The sequence below is a fragment of the Lonchura striata genome, chromosome 2, assembly GCF_046129695.1.
Source record: "Lonchura striata isolate bLonStr1 chromosome 2, bLonStr1.mat, whole genome shotgun sequence".
Lineage (NCBI taxonomy): Eukaryota > Metazoa > Chordata > Aves > Passeriformes > Estrildidae > Lonchura > Lonchura striata.
In genome coordinates this window covers 32,587,913-32,608,637 of record NC_134604.1, presented here as the reverse complement: position 1 = coordinate 32,608,637, position 20,725 = coordinate 32,587,913, and the positions used below count along the sequence as shown (strand labels likewise).

Here is a 20,725-nt window from a genome sequence, read left to right as displayed (position 1 = left end):
AATGCAGGTTTCTTCAACGGTTCCATCTATCCTGCTATAGTGGCAAATTATTTAATGTGATTTTGTATTAGTTAAACCCGAAAAAACTAACACTATGTGTTAGGTCTCAGACTTTAATCTGAGCTCTTAAAATTATTAATTAATTAACCCCCTAATTTACTTCTTGGCCGGCCTCGCTGGCCCTGCAGTGGGGCCGCCTCACCCAGTGGGGTTAGGTCTGAGAGAACGCCCTCCTCGACCCGGCTAAGGCCGCTCAGCCTGAGAGTTTGGGATGGGTTTGTGGGATTTGTGGGAGCTGTATTTGTGGGATTTGCGGGAGCTGGATTTCGGGGCGGTGTTTAGGTAAAACAGCCATAAGCGGGGAGGGCGGAACGAGGGAGCGCGGCGCGGGCCGGCGGGGAAGGCGCAGCCGCCGCACCGCTCCCGCGGGCACCTTGGGCGGCGGCAGCCATGGCGTTCCTGCCCGACGAGTCGCGGGCGCTGCCGCCGCCGCCGCTCCTCAACAAGGGCTCGGTGTGGCTCGGGTTCGTGGGGTGGATGTCGGCGCTGATGGACAACGCCTTTAACAGGCGCCCCATCCTCCGAGCCGGTGCGGGGGGACGGGGGAGGCTGAGGGCAGGGGGAACGGAGCGGGTGCGAGGGAGGGCGGAGGGGAGGAGCTGGGGCCGTGCGGGGTTTGGGGTCACGGAGGGATCAATGAAGGGGGAAGGCGAAACAGCGAGGAATGAGGGACTGGAGAGGAAATGGGGGCGACGGGCGGATTTGGGGTGACCTTGAGGGTGACGGGGGCTGGGGCTGGGGAGGAAGCCCCAAGATCCGAGGCTAGAGGCGGTAAAGGGAATATGGGGGCCTGGGAAGAGGGGTGTCACTGAGGGTAAATGAAGTGAGGAGGGAGAGAGGGAGCCCTGGAGGGAAGGGAGTTCTCTGTGTGACTGTGGGGATGGGAGCCAAGGGGTGGGAGCCCCGAAGTGAGGGAGCTGGGGGATTGGGAGGGGCTGGGAAATGGTTTGGAGGTGGAGGGGATCTGGGGCGACTCCCTGAAGGGGGTGGGTGGTGGGAAGGGGAAGGAGGCCTGGCGGGGGCCGTGGGAGCTGTGGGTGCTGTAGAGACCTTGGCAGTGGCGAAGCAGGGAGAGAGGAGTGTCTGGGGGCCCTGGAGAAAGCGGGGCCCTGCGGGGAGCTGGGAGACATGGGGACAATTCCTCTCTCCTCCTGCTGCAGGTATTCACCGGCAGGTCCTGTTAGCCAGCCTGGGATACTTTGTTGGCTACCAGCTGGTGAAACGCGCCGAGTACATGCATGCCAAGGTGGACAGAGAGCTCTTCGAGTACATCAGGCACCACCCGCTGGACTTCCAGTCACCAACAGGTACACTCAGCTGGTATTTTAGCAGAGACCTCAGCCTGCCAGAACCCGTGTGCAAAGATTTTGCCAGGCTAAGGCTTCCCTGCTCCTTCACGATCTAAATTGTAGCATTCTAAAGGATTTTCTGATGTGAAAATACATGCTGTTACCGAGCTGTTGTTCTGCATCGATGACCGCCTCTTCCTCCTATAAGCTCATTTTAATATAAAAGTAGCACAGCAAGAAAAAAAAAAAAAAAAAGAAAAAGACACACCAAACTTGTGCCACTGAAGAAGAAATAATGGAAATTAGAAATCGCAGATTTTATTCTTGTAACTTCACAATTGTACTGTCTATTCCTGTAAAATGCCTGTTGCATATAGATGCCAAAATTTCATTATGAATATTCAGAAAACAAGCAGAACTGGTGAAAAAAGAATAAATAGGAATAGCAGGAAACCTGAATTGGTGTTGGCTTAGAGCAATGGTGAAGAACAGGGGTTTTTTACTAAATGTAGTCACTGAGCCCAACGATGCAATGGCAAATTTAGGTGAAAATTGTCCATTTTCCAATACAATAGAGTTGGGTGACTCTGGCTGTTGGATTGTGGTCTGTATCATGCCAAGGAGTATGTAGAAATAAAAAACTGTTACTATGGAGATTCCTCCACGGGGACCTGTGGAGAGCTGTATGGGGAGAAAAAAAAAAAAAAGTTGTGCATTTAGTTACAAGAGCAAGCTAATAGTTTGCTGTGGGTAGCAAAAATTAGACTTTTAGTGGTTTTGTTGACATCAAAGATTTAATATGAAACACCTTCCACATTGATCTCAAATGCTGATTAGGTTTTCCTGCCTCTTGCAGAAAAGAAAAGAATAGGGCAGCTCTTGGAGGATTTCTACCCAATTCGCTGAGTGGTGACACAACACAGAAACAATTCCTGCCATCCTGAGAACTTCAGCAAGGTGGCTGCAACTCTTGAACCGTCCATGGCTTAAAAGATGAAACTTTACTCACTTTCTTGTAATAAAAGCTTGATTAAATAGTTATTGTTTAGTTATTTGCTCTTCTGTTCCTTTATGGTTTGTCAGGATGTGGATGACTGATATTTTTAACAGCATAATAACTTTCATTAATGTTTTTTTCAGTTCTTTTAATTGCAAGAATGGCAAGTTGTACACAAAACATATATTGTATAAAACCCAGAGAGCAGATTTGTAAGTTGATATTTTTTATTTCTCAGTAGCAGTTCTCCTGACCTTTGAACATGTTCTTGGCCAGCCCCTGTTGATGCTGTACCCAAAGTCTCGCTGTGACGTTCTTTCTGAACAGCTAACAAAATACATGCTCTCCTTACTTAATTCCGTCTCCGTGTTTTTTATTATTATGTAGATTTTTCTTTGCTGCTAATAAGGATTCAACATTTCTGTTTTCTCACTTGGTTGCTGGTTCCTGAATCCAAACACTGACCATATTTGGGGGTGAAGATGTATTGATTTGAGATTTGGGAATCCTTGCTCATTTAGCGTTTTGTGTCAAAACTGAGCTTTATCTCTTGTCTCCCTCACACTGAGCTCTGTCCCATGTCACTGCTCTCTCGTGGATATGATGTCTCTAAACAGATTTAAAAGAAGCACTGCCACTCTGATTTTCTTGAACAATCTGGAAGAACTTTCCCCATGCTGGCCAGCAACAGTGTGGGTGCCCTGGGAGGCTGTCCAGGGCAGCACAGAGCCAACGCCCCCTGCCACAGATGCCAGATCTGCCCTGTCTGCCAACATCCCACTGGGACCAGTGCAGAAACCTCTTATCAGCTGTGGCCAGCAGCAGTGGGCAGCAGCAGGGCCCCGTCAGGCCGTGGCGCGCCCTGGGGCAGCGTGGTGCAATCCCTGCAGTCAGAGCAGGAGGGAGGTTCCTGTGACACACCGGGCTCGGGGCCAGCTGGAGGGACAGCGGCTCTCAGAGACAGACCCACGGCTCCTGGGGGATGCAGGCGGCCCACAACACGTCAGCAAGCCCTTCCAGCTGCCCCGGGTCATGGCCTTTGATGACATCCTGCGTCTCCCACTGCTCCTGTTCAGCAGCCGTGGTCAGTGCCTCACCCTGGCACTGCTGGGACACTTCCCTGGGGCACCACGAGCCTCTGCAGCTGCTGAGCGCTGCCCAAGCCCAAAGCCATCGCTGCAGTGACTGCAGGTGTCCCTCGCTGCGACACCAGTGGGGTTCCACCCCAGCCGGCCACCAAGGCCCACACAGCCACTCACTCACTGCCCCACCAGCAGGATCAGAGACAGAATCGAGGGCAAGAACGAGAAAAGACGTGAGCTGAACCAAAACCAATGTAATAGGGAAAGCAAAAGCCATGCATGCAAACAGAGCAAAGCAAGGAATTCATTCACCGCTTCCCATGGGCAGGTGGGTGTTCAGCAGGACTGCAGGGTCCATCACAGGTAATGATGGGAAGACAAAGGCCATCATTCCAAGTGTGGATCACTTCTTTCTTCTTCCTCCGACTTTATATACTGATGACATATGATCTGGAACATCCCTTGGATGGGTTGGGATGAGTTATCTCACCAGTGTGTCCTCCCAAGTTTCCATGTGCTGCAGTCCCCTCACCGCAGTGGCTGAACAGAAACAAGAAAAGAAAATTAATTCCATCCCTGCCTAAATCAGCACAGCCAGCCGTGTTCTCCAGGGGACACAGATCCCACCCTTGAGCAACAGCCAGACAGAGCCCCAGAAGAACATTTCCCTATCTGTGGTCCTCTCCCCACCAGGGACCAGTCTCCATCCATTCCTTATGGTTCAACATTTGCCTCTGCAATCAGCATGGAGACCAAAGATCTCCAAAGGAAGAGTTCCATCATGCCCCAGCCAGAGGTGCCATTGCAATGGGGACGGCCCAGGTCTATCCCAGTATGCCCCTCATGCTCCATTTCTTCTGGATAAGACAAGGCTGCAACTTTGCCCAGGCTGGGGAGAGACATGGAGAGCAGATCAGCTCTGAAATGCTCACTCAATCGGTAGGGAATTGTGTTTGCCCTTATCTGGGAAACTTATTGTATGGCATTGTTTTCCTGGAAAAGCAGCACTTCATGGTACTGTTGCAGTGAAATCCTGGGCTCTCTGTGACCACACAACTGGTCTTTGGGCAACCTGTCCACGACCCACTACCCTCCTGGGGAGCCCACCCAGGCCGTGGTCAGGAGGGGGGAAATGTCACCCCATGAATCTCCAAATGACCACTATCATCCCCAGTACCTCCTGCTGACACATCTCCCATGACTCTGGCTGCCCCAAACCCCTCAGAAGTGGCCCTGTCCTGCCTAGGACCTGGCCAGGACCCTTTCAGAGAGGGCACTTCTGGGTCTGCCCTCAGCTGCCCCTTCCAGAGCCCCCAGTCCCCTTAGCAGTTCACACAACCACAGCTGGCTGGAGACCCTGTCCCTGCTGCCCACGCTGGGGCAGGACAAGGCAAAGCCAGAGAGGTCCCAGCAGCTGAGAGAAAAGGCCTGATCAGGAGAGAGAAGATGGGGATCTCCAGTGTAACCCAGAGCTGGGATGTCTGGACATGGAGCTGGGGTCTTGAGGGAGGGTAGAGGAGCAGAGACCTACAGCTCTGCTGCCCATGGCTCTTGCCTGACTGGGCCGAGTGTTAGGCAGATTAACCCTTTTTGGGCACCGAAGTCAGGTATCAGTTATTGTGGTGTTGCTGTTAACAAAAGGAAGAAACATTTCAGCCTGGGGCTGGTGACACAGAGGAACACGTTGCCCAGTGAGTTTGCTCAGGCCCTGAGGTTGGACACAGTTCTGAGGCACCTGGTCTAGAGCAAGATGGCCCAGCACACAGCAGGGCATTGCACTAGGTGGTCTCTAAAGATCCCTGCAAACCCAAACAATCCCATGACTTTGGGATTCTTTGTCCCTTTCACATTCCCCAGAATTGCCCTGGGAAGATCCCACCCCACAGAGCCAGTGTCCCCCTGCCCCTCCCTGGGGCACTCCATGAGTCAAAGCAGCACATTGACAACACTGGCTTCCCAGGGATTCTTTTATTAGCAGAAACAGGGGGAAATGCCCTTGGAGTCCAGGTACCAGCTGGAAAAGGGCTTGGCAATCTCAAGGGACTCTTGGAGGTTGTGCCCACATCACAACATTCCCAACTTCCTGCCACTCTTTGAAAATAAAGAGGAGGCTACGAGCCTGCAGCTCTTCCAATGGCCTTCCCAGCACAGCCAGATGCTTCTTCCTATGAGGATAAGGCACCACCTGGTTCTGCCGTGGTCACAACCATCTCCAGAGTCGGTGCCCGGGCCGGGAGATCCCATCAGCTGCCATGGAGTGGGGAATGCCAGCGAGGCTGGGGAGAGCCTGCAGTGCTCAGCGACGGGGACGTCTTGTGCTTCCTGACAGCAGCGCCGGTCCTGCAACAGCAGCATTCCTTAACTCCAAGGCTCATCCCAGGGGCACACAGCACCCTCAGCCCTCAAGCCCTGCAGTCTCTGCACAGGGCAATGGGACGGGTTCCCTCCTGCAGCATGCAGAGGGAGATGCAGCCCCAGCTGAGGGGACAGCCCCCATTTCAAGGCCCTTCCCAGCAGGTCCCCAGCCCTGCACTCTTGGGCACCTCTCCCAAGAGGGAGCCCAGCCACTGCCTTGCTGCCCCTGGACTCTGCATGTCCCCAGCTCTTACCTGGTGGCCAGGACAGGGTCACCAGCTGGGCTGGCCCTCGCTGGGGCTGATCTGCTCCAGGATCTGGCTGTACCTCCGGGTCAGGGCGTTGGTGTCCCTGGTGAGGTGGGTGAGGACCTGCTGCAGGCCATTCAGGTGGTGGGACAGGCGCTCCTCCAGCTGGGCATCCTCGGCCTCGTTGCTGTCCGAGGATGTGTCCACGTCGGCGTCGGCATCGCTGGGGCTCTGGTCAGCGACAGAGGCCAGGCCTTTCTCCACCATGGGCTTGATGGCCTTGAGGAGCTGGTAGCGCTCGTAGAGGTCCGTGCGGCTCTCTGCAGCCGGGGCTGCCCCCTCCTGCTGCGGGAAGACCCCTCGGAGCAGGCTGGGGAACATCACCTCCCGCTCCATCTTCTGCGTGGCTGAGAAGTATTGCTCCATGGCCCTTCTGCTGCTGCTCTGGCAGTGCTGCTCTGGGCTCTCCTGACACTGTCACCTGCTCCCTGTCCCTGCGGGGGCTTTTTATGCACTGCTGGGGCACATCCCTCCCCTGCTATCCTGCCCTGCCAGCCTGGATGGTCTGGATGGCCTTGGGGTGGGGCTTGGCTCCAGCCCAGCCGGGGCTCTGCCCTGCAGTGTCCCTGGCTCTGTGCAATCTTTCCTGGCCCAGGCTCCTGGTGGCCTTCACCCGAGCTGGCCAGGGGTCCTGCTGCCTCCCCATGCCAGGAACTGTGGGGGTAGAAAGGAGGAAAGGTGCCCAGGGCCTCTCCCATTCTGTCCTGTATTATCTCTGTCCCTAGTGCGAGCAGTTCTGGAGCTCTCTGGGTGTGGGTCCAGCTCCTGCCCCCCAGTTTGGGAAGGCTGCAGTGGACCATCAACTCCCTTCCTTCCTCCTGCCATGCACTCAGGACGTGAACATGCCTGGGATATTGAGCAACACTCTTGGCAGATATTCAGAAATTTGGAACACTCTGGAATTTCACTGGAGCCTTGTCCCATTGAGTGTCCGGGTTCAATGGAGCCTGCCAGTGTCCAGGGATTTCGGTATCCAGGAGCATCCAAATGCCCAAACTGCCCCCTGAGCTCAGCAGGGATGTGGCAGGGTCAGGGACCTGACTCCATGATATGTAACTCCTGTGGCAGCAAAACAGAGCCATTGCTGCTCCCAGGGGGATTGTGGAAATGGATACCCTGCCATGGTCACAATTCTGGGAGAGCAAAAGCCACAGCCAGGGCAGCAGTCAGCATTGCCTGTCCCTGCATGTCCCTGAGTTGTGTGGCAATCAGGGAAAGTGGTTCTATCTGGGGAAAGGCTGTGGGGTACCTAGTTCCATTTGCAGCCTTTGGAACTGACAGCCCTCCCTCTGTCCCCCTGTGTCCCAGCCAGGTGCCCGCACTGCCACGCAGCCTTTGCCCACCCTTTCCCCTCCCGTCCTCGGCACCCCTCTTGTCCCTTTCCTTGTGTCCTGCCATCTCTTTGTGTCCTGCCATGGGGCCCATTGCTGCACCCAGGAGTGCAGGTGGCAGACAGAGGCTTGGCCACATCAGGGCACCTGGGCCACTGCGGAGCTTCCTGCAGGTACAGGCACATCACAGGGCTCTGGGGACAGAGGGACACAGGGGATGCTTTGCTCTCCTTCTCCCCCCATCAATTCCCAAGCTGCTCATAGGGAGCATGGGCAGAATGTTTGGGGGTGACGGGCTCATCCAATTCTGATTGCTCTCCTGCCCCTCCTCCTTGGGACATGAATAACTGCTAAATCCACTCTGTGCCACTGGGGACCCCATCAGCCAAAATGGCAACCTGACATCTCCCACATTAAGGGAGACACTCAAAAGTGCTTGGGAGCTGCCACTGCCAGCAGGGATGGCAGGAGCAGGAGGACAAGGAGTGCTGCTGGAGCACAGCATAGCCACCACAGGGGTGAAGCCAGGCTGGGTTTGGGCTGAGCTGAACTGGAGTGCCAGTCTTGGTTTTGGTCCCTGGGGAGGCTGCTCAGGACCACCAGGGTCCCCAGGAGCTGCACTGATATCCTCAGGTCTCTGCTGCCCCAGACCCCCACATTTGGGCAAGCAGAGCCCTGACCTGTGCTCTAATGAAGGGTCCTGCCCCAGGCCCAGCCCCAGCTCAGAGTGCAGATCCTGCCACCACATCTGTCCCCAAGTGTCTGAATCATCCTGGCACATTCTCCTCTCTTATCCCTCCATGGCACCAAGGCAAGGGAGTGTGGCACCATGCTCAGCACATGGAGCTGGAAGGAGAAGGAAGAGGGGCACAGCCAGAGTGACAGCAGTCGTCCTGCCAGGTCACCATGACACGCAGTGGAGCCCTGCTCTCCTGCAGGTGACTGAACTCCTGAGTGCCAGTGGGAAGGGTGTGAATTAATTCCACCTTTTGCTTTGGGCAGCTTTTTCTTTTCCGTGGAGCTGTCTTCCCTTCTTCCAGCAAGATTTCTCTCTTTTACCCTCTACAGTTCTCTCCCCCAGCCTGCTGTGGGGCTGAGTTTCCAGCAGGGCTCAAATCATGATATCCACAGTGAAGCTCCAGCCCCTGGGCAGATGTGTCCCACCCTGAGGCCGCCCTGGGGGGACTCTACGATGTCTCTGAGCCTTCGGGAAGATCCATGGTGAACCAGAAATCCTGAGAGCAGGAGGCCACCAGTGTGAGCAAAGCAGTGCAGCCCTGGGCAGCCCGGGATGCCAGGAGCAGCCAGAAAGGGAGAAGAGGATCAGTGGGGTGAGGTCTGAAGAGGAGAGGGCCGGTGGCAGAATGGGCACCTGGCTGGGCTGTGAGGGGACAGCGGGAGACCTGCCAACACTCAGGGTTGCAAAGGGAGGAAGGACCCTGCGGCCTTTCCCAAAATAGAACCAATTCCTCCAATTGCCACATACTGCAAGAATAGCACGGACAGCGGTCCTGGCCATTGACCATCCATGGAGTGGGGTTGATATGGTGGGACCCCCAAGCCGGGACAGGTGAAGGCCTCAGGGAGTCTGGGCCCAGAGCCAGGGGTGACAATGAGGAGAGGTGCCCGGCTTCTCTCCCATCTTTTCCTATGCTATCTCACCACCCAGCAGGTTCAGTTTTGGGGTCCTGTGGGAGTGGGTCCACCTGCTGCTCCCTGGTGTGGCCAGGCTGCAGGCAGCGGTGCTGCTGGGGATGTCGCCTCCCCCACGCCTCCCTGCCATGGGCTCAGGATGTGAGCACTCCAGGGACATTGAGCAGGCTCTGTCCATGACTGCCAGCCTGAGCTCGGCAGCACACAGCGGTGTGGAACATCTCACTGCGAGTGCTCTGCTGCATGGGATCCTACCTGGGTCATGAGGACATGCAATGGGGACAGAGATGGGACCAAATGCCACAGGGGAACTGCATCCATGGGACTGAGCTTTCATTGCCCACAGTGGAGCACAGATGGTGCCACCTTCTTACCCATCCCACACATCCCAGAGCTGAGGCCATGGCAGGGCAATGGCCAGGACTGTTCACCCTTCTTATCTCATAGTATGTGGCAATTGGAGGAATTGGTTCTATTTTGGGCAAGACCACGGGGTCCTTCTGCCATTTTGCAACCCTCAGAGTTGGCAGGTCTCCCTCTGTCCCCTCACAGCCCAGCCAGGTGCCCATTCTGCCACCTGCCCCCTCTCCCTCTGACTTGAACCCACGGCTCCTATTCTAGCTAATGGGGTCATCAAATGCACAGAGTGGATTTGGCAATTATTTGTGTCCCAAGCATCAGGAGCAGGAGAGCAGTCAGTCTCTGCCGAGCTCCTGTCATCCCCAAACATTCTGCCCATGCTCCCGATGAGCAGCTTGGGAAGCAGTGAGGGGAGCAGGAGAGCAAAGCATCCCCTGTGTCCCTCTGTCCCCAGAGCCCTGTGATGTGCCTGTACCTGCAGGAAGCTCCGCCGTGGCCCAGGTGCCCTGATGTGGCCAAGCCTCTGTCTGGCACCTGCACGGGGCCAGCAGCACCGACACCCCTTGGTGCAGCAATGGGCCCCATGGCAGGACACAAAGAGATGGCAGGGCACAAGGAAAGGGACAAGAGGGGTGCAGAGGACGGGAGGGGAAAGGGTGGGCAAAGGCTGCGTGGCAGTGCGGGCACTGGGCTGGGACACAGGGGGACAGAGGGAGAGCTGCCAGCACCAAGGGCTGCAAAAGGAATCAGTTACCCCACAGCCTTTCTCCAGATAGAACCACTTTCCCTGATTGCCACACACCTCAGGGACATGCAGGGACAGGCAATGCTGGCTGCTGCCCTGGCTGTGGCTTTTGCACTCCCAGAATTGTGACCATGGCAGGGTACCCATGTCCACAATCCCCTGGGGGCAGCAATGGCTCTGTGTTGCTGCCACAGGAGTTACACATCCTGGAGTCAGCACTCTGTCCCTGGAAACTAAGCCCAGGAGGACGTTGAGGGCATTGGATATTTCTGGGCATCCAAATCTCTGGACACCCACAGGCTCCATTGTCTCCAGACTGTCCTGTTTTGTAAGATAAGCTTGTATTCTATTTGCCATCTGTTGGAGGTTGGGCAGGTTTATTATCTCTTCCAAGAAAGATGGTTTGCTCCGAAGAGGTAATGGTTTGTTAATGGGCCATTGACTGACTCACTTGCAGGGCTGGTAAACGTAACACCATCCCATTGTGAGATGCTCCACCCAGAGGGGGAAGCCAAGCACTCTTTTATTGTATAAAGTGGTACCTTTTGGGAGACAGAGCAGCTTTCTCTTTGCGGGATTCCCAGAGAAGCAGCTCCTTTGGCGGGATTCCTCGAGAAGCGGCCGGAGCGCGGTGAGGCAGCGGCGGCGGAGCTCGGAGGCAACTCCGGCGCAGAGGAAGACCGGCCCAACTGCCACCAGATCTTCAGTGAAAACTATACCCTTCTAAAGATCACCCCTTCAGCTGCAATTCATCAGCCACTGCAAGAGGAGCAGCTATCATTTCAACCGGACTGCTACCAACACCCCGAATCCTCAGGTTGTGGACTTTATCACTAGTTTTTTTTGTACCAATTGCATTTGCCTTTTTAGATTGTTATTTAGTTTCTCCTAGTAAAGAATTGTTACTCCTATTCCCATATCTTTGCCTGAGAGCCGTTTAAATTAAAAATACTGGTAATTTGGAGGGAGGGGGTTTACCTTCTCCATTGCACAGGAGGCTTTTGCCCTCCTTCACAGACTCCTGTCTTGTCAAACCAAGACACAGACAACCAGTGGGAATAGGTTCCAGTGAATTTCCAGAGTGTTCCAGATTTCCCTATGTGTGCCAAAGGCATTGCTCAATGTCCCTGTCGTGTTCACGTCACGAGTGCATGGCAGCAGGAAGGAGGGTAGGTGACAGTCCCCTACAGCCTTCCCAAACTGGGGGGCAGGAGCTGGACCCACACCCAGTGGGTTCCAGAACTGGTCGCGCTGGGGACTGAGGTAATACAGGACAGGATGGGAGAGGCCATGGGCACCTCTCCTCCTTTCTACCCCCACAGTTCCTGGCATGGGGAGGCAGCAGGACCCCTGGCCAGCTCGGGTGAGGGCCACTGGGAGCCTGGGCCAGGAAAGATTGCACAGAGCCAGGGACACTGCAGGGCAGAGCCCCGGCTGGGCTGGAGCCAAGCCCCACCCCAAGGCCATCCAGACCATCCGGGCTGGCAGGGGAGGACAGCAGGGGAGGGACGTGCCCCAGCAGTGCATAAAAAGCCCCCGCAGGGACAGGGAGCAGGTGACAGTGTCAGGAGAGCCCAGAGCAGCACTGCCAGAGCAGCAGCAGAAGGGCCATGGAGCAATACTTCTCAGCCACGCAGAAGATGGAGCGGGAGGTGATGTTCCCCAGCCTGCTCCGAGGGGTCTTCCCGCAGCAGGAGGGGGCAGCCCCGGCTGCAGAGAGCCGCACGGACCTCTACGAGCGCTACCAGCTCCTCAAGGCCATCAAGCCCATGGTGGAGAAAGGCCTGGCCTCTGTCGCTGACCAGAGCCCCAGCGATGCCGACACCGACGTGGACACATCCTCGGACAGCAACGAGGCCGAGGATGCCCAGCTGGAGGAGCGCCTGTCCCACCACCTGAATGGCCTGCAGCAGGTCCTCACCCACCTCACCAGGGACACCAACGCCCTGACCCGGAGGTACAGCCAGATCCTGGAGCAGATCAGCCCCAGCGAGGGCCAGCCCAGCTGGTGACCCTGTCCTGGCCACCAGGTAAGAGGCTGGGAAGATGCAGTATCCAGGGGCAGCAAGGCAGTGGCTGGGCTCCCTCTTGGGAGAGGTGCCCAAGAGTGCAGGGCTGGGGACCTGCTGGGAAGGGCCTTGAAATGGGGGCTGTCCCCTCAGCTGGGGCTGCATCTCCCTCTGCATGCTGCAGGAGGGAACCCGTGCCATTGCCCTGTGCAGAGACTGCAGGGCTTGAGGGCTGAGGGTGCTGTGTGCCCCTGGGATGAGCCTTGGAGTTAAGGAATGCTGCTGTTGCAGGACCGGCGCTGCTGTCAGGAAGCACAAGACGTCCCCGTCGCTGAGCACTGCAGGCTCTCCCCAGCCTCGCTGGCATTCCCCACTCCGTGGCAGCTGATGGGATCTCCTGGCCCGGGCACCGACTCTGGAGATGGTTGTGACCACGGCAGAACCAGGTGGTGCCTTATCCTCATAGGAAGAAGCATCTGGCTCTGCTGGGAAGGCCATTGGAAGAGCTGCAGGCTCGTAGCCTCCTCTTTATTTTCAAAGAGTGGCAGGAAGTTGGGAATGTTGTGATGTGGGCCCAACCTCCAAGGGTCCCTTGAGATTGCCAAGCCCTTTTCCAGCTGGTACCTGGACTCCAAGGGCATTTCCCCCTGTTTCTGCTAATAAAAGAATCCCTGGGAAGCCAGTGTTGTCAGTGTGCTGCTTTCACTCAAGGGGTGCCCCAGGGAGGGGCAGGGGGACACTGGCTCTGTGGGGTGGGATCTTCCCAGGGCAATTCTGGGGAATGTGAAAGGGTTAAAGTATCCCAAAGTCACGGGATTGTTTGGTTTTGCAGGGATCATAAGAGACCACTTAGTGCAATGCCCTGCTTTGTGCTGGGCCATCTTGCTCTAGACCAGGTGCCTCAGAACTGTGTCCAACCTCAGGGCCTGTGCAAACTCACTGGGCAACGTGTTCCTCTGTGTCACCAGCCGCAGGCTGAAATGTTTCTTCCTTTTGTTGACACCAAGCCCACATTATCTGATACCTGATTTTGGTGCACAAAATGAGGGTGAATCTTCCCAACACATGGCCCAGACAAGTAACAGTGAGGGACATCAGAGCTGTAGGTCTCAGGAGCTCTTTAGTGTAGCCTCTCCCACGACCCCAGCTCCATGTCCAGGCATTTCAGATTTGGGATACACTGGAGATTCTCATCAACTGGCTGATTGACAGCTGCTTTCCTACAAAAGCCAGACTTCTGGATACAGGAGCAGTGAGCTCCTTGGGTCTCTGTGGCCACACAGAAATGGTGTTTGGGCACCCAGTCCACAGCTCACCATCGTCCTGGGGAGCCCACCCGAAACCATGGCTCAGGACCATGGCTCACCTCCACATCAGCCCATGCCTTCCCCAGTACCTCCTGGTGACACATCTCCAATGACTCTGGCTGCCCCAAACCCCTCAGAAGTGGCCCTGTCCTGCCTAGGACCTGGCCGGGACCCTTTCAGAGAGGGCACTTCTGGGTCTGCCCTCAGCTGCCCTTTCCAGAGCCCCCAGTCCCCTCAGCAGTTCACACAACCACAGCTGGCTGGAGACCCTGTCCCTGCTGCCCACGCTGGGGCAGGACAAGGCAAAGCCAGAGAGGTCCCAGCAGCTGAGAGAAAAGGCCTGATGAGGAGAGAGAAGATGGGGATCTCCAGTGTAACCCAGAGCTGGGATGTCTGGACATGGAGCTGGGGTCTTGAGGGAGGGTAGAGGAGCAGAGACCTACAGCTCTGCTGCCCATGGCTCTTGTGTGACTGGGCCGAATTTTAGGCAGATTAACCCTTTTTGCGCACAGCAATCAGGCATCAGCTCTTGTGGTGTTGCTGTCAATAAAAGGAAGAAACATTTTTGCCTGAGCCTGGGGGCACAAGGGAACAGGTTGTCCAGCGAGTTTACTCTGCCCCTAATGTTGGAGAGAGACCTGTGCCCTCCTGAAGGGTCCTGCCCCAGGCCCAGCCCCAGCTCAGAGTGCAGATCCTGCCACCACATGTGTCCCCAAGTGATTGCATCATCCTGGCACATCTTCCTCTCTTATCCCTCCATGGTACCAAGGCAAGGGAGTGTGGCACCATGCTGAGCACATGGAGCTGGGAGGAGAAGGAAGAGGGGCACAATCAGAGTGACAGCAGTCGTCCTGCCAGGTCACCATGACATGCAGTGGAGCCCTGCTCTCCTGCAGGTGACTGAACTCCTGAGTGCCAGTGGGAAGGGGTGAATGAATCCTGCCTTTTGCTTTGCTTACTTGTGCAACTTCTGCTCTCCCGGTGGACCTGTCTTCATTACTACCCATCAGTTTTCTCTCTTTAACACTCTCCAGCCCACCTCGAAGGAGTGACAGAACAGCTGAGTGGGGCTGAGTTTCCAGCAGGGCTCAAATCATGATATCCAAAGTGAAACTCCAGCCCCTGGGCAGATGTTTCCCACCATAAAGGGCACACTGGGGGGACACTACGATGTCTCTGAATCATCAAGAACCATCATGGTGAACCAGAAATCCTCAGAGCATAAGGCTGCCAGTGTGAGCAAAGCTCAGTGCAGCCCTGGGCAGCCCGGGATGCCAGGAGCAGCCAGAAAGGGAGAAGAGGATCAGTGGGGTGAGGTCTGAAGAGGAGAGGGCCGGTGGCAGAATGGGCACCTGGCTGGGCTGTGAGGGGACAGCGGGAGACCTGCCAACACTCAGGGTTGCAAAGGGAGGAAGGACCCTGCGGACTTTCCCAAAATAGAACCAATTCCTCCAATTGCCACATACTGCAAGAATAGCAGGGACAGCGGTCCTGGCCATTGACCATCCATGGAGTGGGGTTGATATGGTGGGACCCCCGAGCCGGGACAGGTGAAGGCCTCAGGGAGTCTGGGCCCAGAGCCAGGGGTGACAATGAGGAGAGGTGCCCGGCTTCTCTCCCATCCTTTCCTATGCTATCTCACCACCCAGCAGGTTCAGTTTTGGGGTCCTGTGGGAGTGGGTCCACCTGCTGCTCCCTGGTGTGGCCAGGCTGCAGGCAGCGGTGCTGCTGGGGATGTCGCCTCCCCCACGCCTCCCTGCCATGGGCTCAGGATGTGAGCACTCCAGGGACATTGAGCAGGCTCTGTCCATGACTGCCAGCCTGAGCTCGGCAGCACACAGTGGTGTGGAACATCTCACTGCGAGTGCTCTGCTGCATGGGATCCTACCTGGGTCATGAGGACATGCAATGGGGACAGAGATGGGACCAAATGCCACAGGGGAACTGCATCCATGGGACTGAGCTTTCATTGCCCACAGTGGAGCACAGATGGTGCCACCTTCTTACCCATCCCGCACATCCCAGAGCTGAGGCCATGGCAGATCAATGGCCAGGACTGCTCTCCCTTCTTATCTCGCAGTATGTGGCAATTGGAGGAATTGATTCTATTTTGGGCAAGACCACGGGGTCCTTCCTGCATTTTGCAACCCTCAGTGTTGGCAGGTCTCCCTCTGTCCCCTCAGCACGCATGCAGGTGCCCATTCTGCCACCTGCCCCCTCTCCATCAGACCTCAACCAACTGCTCCTATTCTCCGTAATGGGGTCATCAAATACACAGAGTGGATTTGGCAATTTTTCGTGTCCCAAGCATCAGGACCAGGAGAGCAATCAGAGTCTGCTGAGCCCCTGTCCCCCCCAAACATTCTGCCCATGCTCCCGATGAGCAGCTTGAGAAGCAGTGAGGGGAGCAGGAGGGCAAAGCATCCCCTGTGTCCTTCTGTCCCCAGAGCCCTGTGAGGTGCCTGCACCTGCAGGAAGCTCCGCAGTGGCCCAGGTGCCCTGATGTGGCCAAGCCTCTGTCTGGCACCTGCACGAGGCCAGCAGCACCCACACTCCTTGGTGCAGCAATGGGCCCCATGGCAGGACACAAAGAGATGCCAGGGCACAGGGAAAGGGACAAGAGGGGTGCTGAGGATGGGAGGGGAAAGGGTGGGCAAAGGCTGCGTGGCAGTGCGGGCACCTGGCTGGGACACAGGGGGACAAAGGGAGAGCTGCCAGCACCAATGGCTGCAAAAAGAACCAGGTACCCCATAGCCTTTTCCCAGATAGAACCACTTTCCCTGATTGCCACACACCTCAGGGACATGCAGGGACAGGCAATGCTGGCTGCTGCCCTGGCTGTGGCTTTTGCTCTCCCTCCATGGCAGGGTACCCATGTCCACAATCCTCTGGTGTCGCAGATGATAGATAAATATAATTGTTCATAAATAATACATCAGCATGAGAACAGTTCTCCCATCTAGCCGGACAATGACCCTGCCTTTGAATGTGTCCTGGGGTGAAATGGACTGTTTCATCCCACCCCCCAAAAGATGTATGGTTCACCCCACACTGTTGCCTTCAGGTGAAGGCAAGGTGACCTGGTTGCAAGGAACAGCACGGCAGCCTGGTCTGGCACAGGCCACTCGGGCCAACAACACGCACTGACACCAATGTGGTGGACGGTCAAAAGGCCTTTATTATCTTATCTCATGGGTTTAAATAGTCTCGGCGGACTTTGCTACGTCAGAGGAGGTTGGTAGGGCCTCTAGGGTTAGTGAGGAGTGGAAAACTACTGGGTTAGGTGTGGTTACATGTTCTGGGGGTAGTAGATAATGTGTTGCAGGGTGAGGGAGGAAGGGTCTTTCCGTCACATCCCGAAATCTTTCGTTCTCCTGTCCCTATCTACTACATCTCCCCCCTCCTTTTCATAAATAAAATGAGGTAGTCATAGATATAGGCACTGGAGTGAGGTACAAACTTGTAACTTGGTAAGGAAAAAGGGGTTTGGTAAACCTGAGTAATTCTCGCAAGGTGAGTTTCGAAGGCTTTTGCGATTGGCAGTGTTCACAGTTTTTGGTTTATAGCATTTGTTGCTGGCCTACGAACAGAATGTTTGCCCGTTCTAGATGGGCCTGAACAAATGAGACTAGCTTGTTCAGCAGGCATGGTCCTATGGTAACAGCTAAAAGCAGTATTGCCAGTGGACCTACCAGGGCAGAAATTAAAGTGGTAAGCCAAGGCGATTGATTGAACCAGGATTCAAACCAGCTTTGTTGGGTTTCCTTGTCTCTCTTTCTCTGAGCTAGCCTGTCTCGGAGTTCTGCCATGGAGTCTTTAACGACTCCCGTATGATCTGCATAAAAGCAGCATTCCTCTTTCAAGGCTGCACTCAGTCCTCCTTGTTGCATGAACAAGAGGTCTAGTCCTCGCTTATTCTGTAAAACTACTTCTGAAAGTGAGGAGACTGATTTCTCTAGATAAGAGATGGATTTCTCGATCCTCTGCAGGTCTTCATCAATGGTCATTTGCAGCTGAGAGAGTCCATATAGTTGGGTTGTGATGGCTGAGACACCCATGGCTGTGCCAGCTGCTCCCAGGCCGAGCAGCATTGTGATAGTTATACCTGTGATTATTTCTTTTTTGTGGAGTCTGTCGTGTTCCTCAAAAAGGTGGTATACCTCTTCGTCTGAGTGGTACAGGACCCTAGGAACAATCAGAACTTGGACACAGAAGTTGATAGAGTCGTTTAATTTGGCAAGGAACACACAAGGACTCACTCCGGATCGCTGGCAAACCCACATCCCAGATGCGGATGGGACTACCCACTGATTGATCTTTCTGTTGGGCTTGACAACTTTAGTGCATAAGTTGCCTTTCTGCTTTGCTAAAGTTGCATTGCCAAAACATCTGCCTTGTCCTGTGATTTGACTCACGGTGATTCCTTTGCTGCGGTGGTGTGTTTTTCTTTCATTTAATATTTGTTTAATATCTGTTTCCCCCCCCCCCCCCCGACCCCCCAATCTCCTCCTCTCCCCAGTGTCAGTCTTCCCTAGCACTCCCCTGTTTCCCCTGATAGGTTTGTGATATGTTAGTTCTGCCCTAAACTCCTCCCCTGCTATTCCCTTAGTGGTTACTGTTCCTACACCCCTCCTCCTGAGTTCTGTATAAAACCTCTGCTCCCGCCCCCGAGGGGGTCTTGGGGTTCGCTGAATAAAACCATCCCGTTCACCCCCCAAGTCCCGTGTCACCTTCGTCTGTCCCCGCGCGCCACGAACTGAACTGCAGAGCTTGCGGGGGGAAGTGGCCGCCCGTTCTCTTCCCTCACCGCCCAGCACGGCACGGCTCGGAGTGCCGCGGCGAGAGGAGCGAATGCCGTGCCACAACATATGGTAGCAAGAGGATGGTTCCCTCCTTCGTCTTGTAAAAAAAACGGGCAAATTCGTGGGGGCGCCCGCCTCACAGAAGAAGAAGGAGGGAAGAGGAAAATCTACGGCCGTAAAAGCTCTGCCGCATGCTATGAGGAGCTGAGCGCCGAGCAAAAAAGATTGAGGCTCCGGGACCCTCTTTGTTCTCGCCATCTACCCGCCCTGGAGCAGCCACGCTGCACGGGCAGCCGGGCTGCAGAGCTTTTTGGCGGGCAGACTTACCCGAGGACACAGAGGGCGGTTTTGGCAGCGGCTCGGGGGAGCCTGAAGAAAGGCTGACCGAGAAGAGGTTAGTTCCTCGGTCAGCATCTGCAGTGAGACCACCGGAGGCTGATAGTGGCCGAAACCAAGGCTTCAGGGACGAGTCTTGGTTTAACGGGAACACCCAGGCCTCCGGAAGGGCCAAAACCGGGAAGGAACATCCCCAGTTTTCAGCGCGACTTTTCCATCAAGTCGAGGAGAAGATCCAAGCCATCTCCGTCCGAGCCTGCAAGGTAAGGTAGGCTACACGGGGTGGGGATCGCCCCGACGGGCGGCTGGGTCTGCCACTTTTTTTTTTTGCGTTTTAACCCCCGTCTGCGCCCAGACTGGGGCTGTAGCCTTGCATGTCCCTGGCAGGCGGGTGGGTTTTCCTTTTCTGGGGGAAGCTAGCACTGAGTGCTATTCTTCGCCTAGTCTTCTGTGGGGACCTAGATTGGATTGCTTTTTCTTCTCCTCGAAAATGTTGTCTTCTCTATCCTCCCCTCCCCATTCTGGGCTGGACGGAGGGGGTAGAAAAGACACCAGTAGGGAACAGTTAAGAGGGCGACATGTTAATTATGGGAGGGTAGTTAAAAGAGGCCCTTTACATCCAGCTGCGTCGGGCCCCCCTCCTGTAAATTTCCCTTTTTGCTTCTGTGAAGCTCCCTATATCCCCATCCCCTCGGACTTTCCTAAAACCCTTTCCTATCCTCCCTTGGGGATTGCTGTGGCCGAGCCGCCCCAAGTGCCCTGTCGGACACTGCTCAGGCCAAGTACAGTGTATCTGGCACCCCTCCCAAGATGGCGCTGGCCACGCCGCTCGGGACCCATTTCCCGCCTTGACCCTTCTTTTCTGCCCCTGGTTTCCCGCCAGTCCCATTTCTCTCCCAATAGCCCTGCACCGTCCCTGCACGAGGCTAGTCCCTATTGTGGGGAGGCGGGGTTGGATATTCCCCCATCCTTCTTCGGGCTCTTCCTCCGGGGGGAAGGTCGGGAGGGATCTTCTTCTGAGGAAATGGAGCCGAAACCCGGGACTGGGGATCCGTCATTTTGTCTTCCCCCTAAAATGGCGGCGCCCCGGTCCACCCCTTACCGATACCCCCTGTTAATCATGGCAATCACTAATTAAGTGATTGTCTGATTCCCCTATCCTATTCCTTAATGTACCCTACCCAATACTCCTTTTTATTTAACTACGAATTCCTCTTTTTGCTTTTAATTATTTTTTGAATAATCTATTTGTTGAGTTATATTTTATAGAAAGAAATATCATCCCAGTTAATTAATACTCAAGATATTATGCCCACCTCGCAAACAAACATTCAAATTGAACAAACCACATCGCTATCCGCTGACTCTGCTTTAAGACAAGCGCCGATATCCACTGACTCTGCTTTAAGAATTTAAGAAGCTGAACATCGCAAGCGCCGTAACGAAGCAAATTCTAAATCAGATGAAGTCACAAATCCTGCTGTGCTTTGTACCCTTAATTTGGACTTTCGTTTAGGACAATTTTATATATTCCAGATGAAGTTTTTATATGTTTCATATGTTATAATCACAATTAGTTTATCATTTTTTGATATCTTTCAACTTATGTTTTTTTTTAATAATATGTAATGTTACAATTTGATTTTATATTAAGCTGTTTTATTGTAATTATAATTAATTCAGTCTTTTCTAATATTTTTTGACTTAAAGGCTGTGTTTTTAACCATTATTGCTACAGGAATCACGTAGCTAGTGTATCGCTTCAGGCTCGCTGCATTGCTGCAAGGTTTAAAAATGTATTAGTTATATTTAGTTAATCTTTTATTATATTTAATTCCAATAATTCCATTTAATTATTTTATTTAAATTAGATAGTTGTAATTTTAATCATTCTAATTAATTTTTTTAGTTTAATTTCTGTCAATTATTTCATTCTATTTCAATCACCTAGTCTTTATCTAATTTCAATTCTATTTCAATTATTTCAATTATTTGCATTATTCTAGATTGTTACTCAGAGCAGCAAAACAGCAAGTTTTGTACAGTCTTATGTCTGATTTAAGATGTGACTACTCTTCCTGTCCTATAAAT

The 20,725-nt window shown here is 54.3% G+C and overlaps 3 protein-coding genes across 3 annotated transcripts; 2 read left to right on the top strand and 1 right to left on the bottom strand.

Moving 5' to 3' along the window:
* The first annotated feature begins 402 nt into the window (after positions 1-402).
* Positions 403-2,706, top strand: NDUFC2 (NADH:ubiquinone oxidoreductase subunit C2). The gene is made up of 3 exons (XM_021533857.3): positions 403-589; positions 1,221-1,367; positions 2,206-2,706. Exons 1-3 carry the CDS (start codon positions 451-453, stop codon positions 2,253-2,255), a joined length of 336 nt encoding a protein of 111 aa, XP_021389532.2. The 5' UTR covers positions 403-450; the 3' UTR covers positions 2,256-2,706.
* Positions 2,707-5,377: 2,671 nt separating this feature from the next.
* Positions 5,378-6,502, bottom strand: LOC144245897 (thyroid hormone-inducible hepatic protein-like). Its single transcript, XM_077781300.1, has 2 exons — positions 6,038-6,502; positions 5,378-5,768 (listed from the first exon to the last, which is right to left on the bottom strand). Exon 1 carries the CDS (start codon positions 6,455-6,457, stop codon positions 6,056-6,058), a length of 402 nt encoding a protein of 133 aa, XP_077637426.1. The 5' UTR covers positions 6,458-6,502; the 3' UTR covers positions 5,378-5,768; positions 6,038-6,055.
* Positions 6,503-11,745: 5,243 nt separating this feature from the next.
* LOC110472300 (thyroid hormone-inducible hepatic protein) lies at positions 11,746-12,867 on the top strand. Its single transcript, XM_077781299.1, has 2 exons — positions 11,746-12,210; positions 12,481-12,867. The coding sequence occupies exon 1, from the start codon at positions 11,791-11,793 to the stop codon at positions 12,190-12,192; it is 402 nt and encodes a 133-aa protein (XP_077637425.1). The 5' UTR covers positions 11,746-11,790; the 3' UTR covers positions 12,193-12,210; positions 12,481-12,867.
* The last annotated feature ends 7,858 nt before the right edge of the window (positions 12,868-20,725 follow it).

What these genes read in the sequence shown, in the direction of transcription:
- LOC144245897 (XM_077781300.1), bottom strand. Translation starts at nt 6,457, where the DNA reads ATGGAGCAATACTTCTCAGCCACGCAGAAGATGGAGCGGGAGGTGATG.
- NDUFC2 (XM_021533857.3), top strand. Translation starts at nt 451, where the DNA reads ATGGCGTTCCTGCCCGACGAGTCGCGGGCGCTGCCGCCGCCGCCGCTC. An exon ending in GCGCCCCATCCTCCGAGCCG is followed by an intron (nt 590 to 1,220) that starts GTGCGGGGGGAC and finishes CTCCTGCTGCAG; the next exon opens with GTATTCACCGGCAGGTCCTG. An exon ending in GGACTTCCAGTCACCAACAG is followed by an intron (nt 1,368 to 2,205) that starts GTACACTCAGCT and finishes TGCCTCTTGCAG; the next exon opens with AAAAGAAAAGAATAGGGCAG.
- LOC110472300 (XM_077781299.1), top strand. Translation starts at nt 11,791, where the DNA reads ATGGAGCAATACTTCTCAGCCACGCAGAAGATGGAGCGGGAGGTGATG.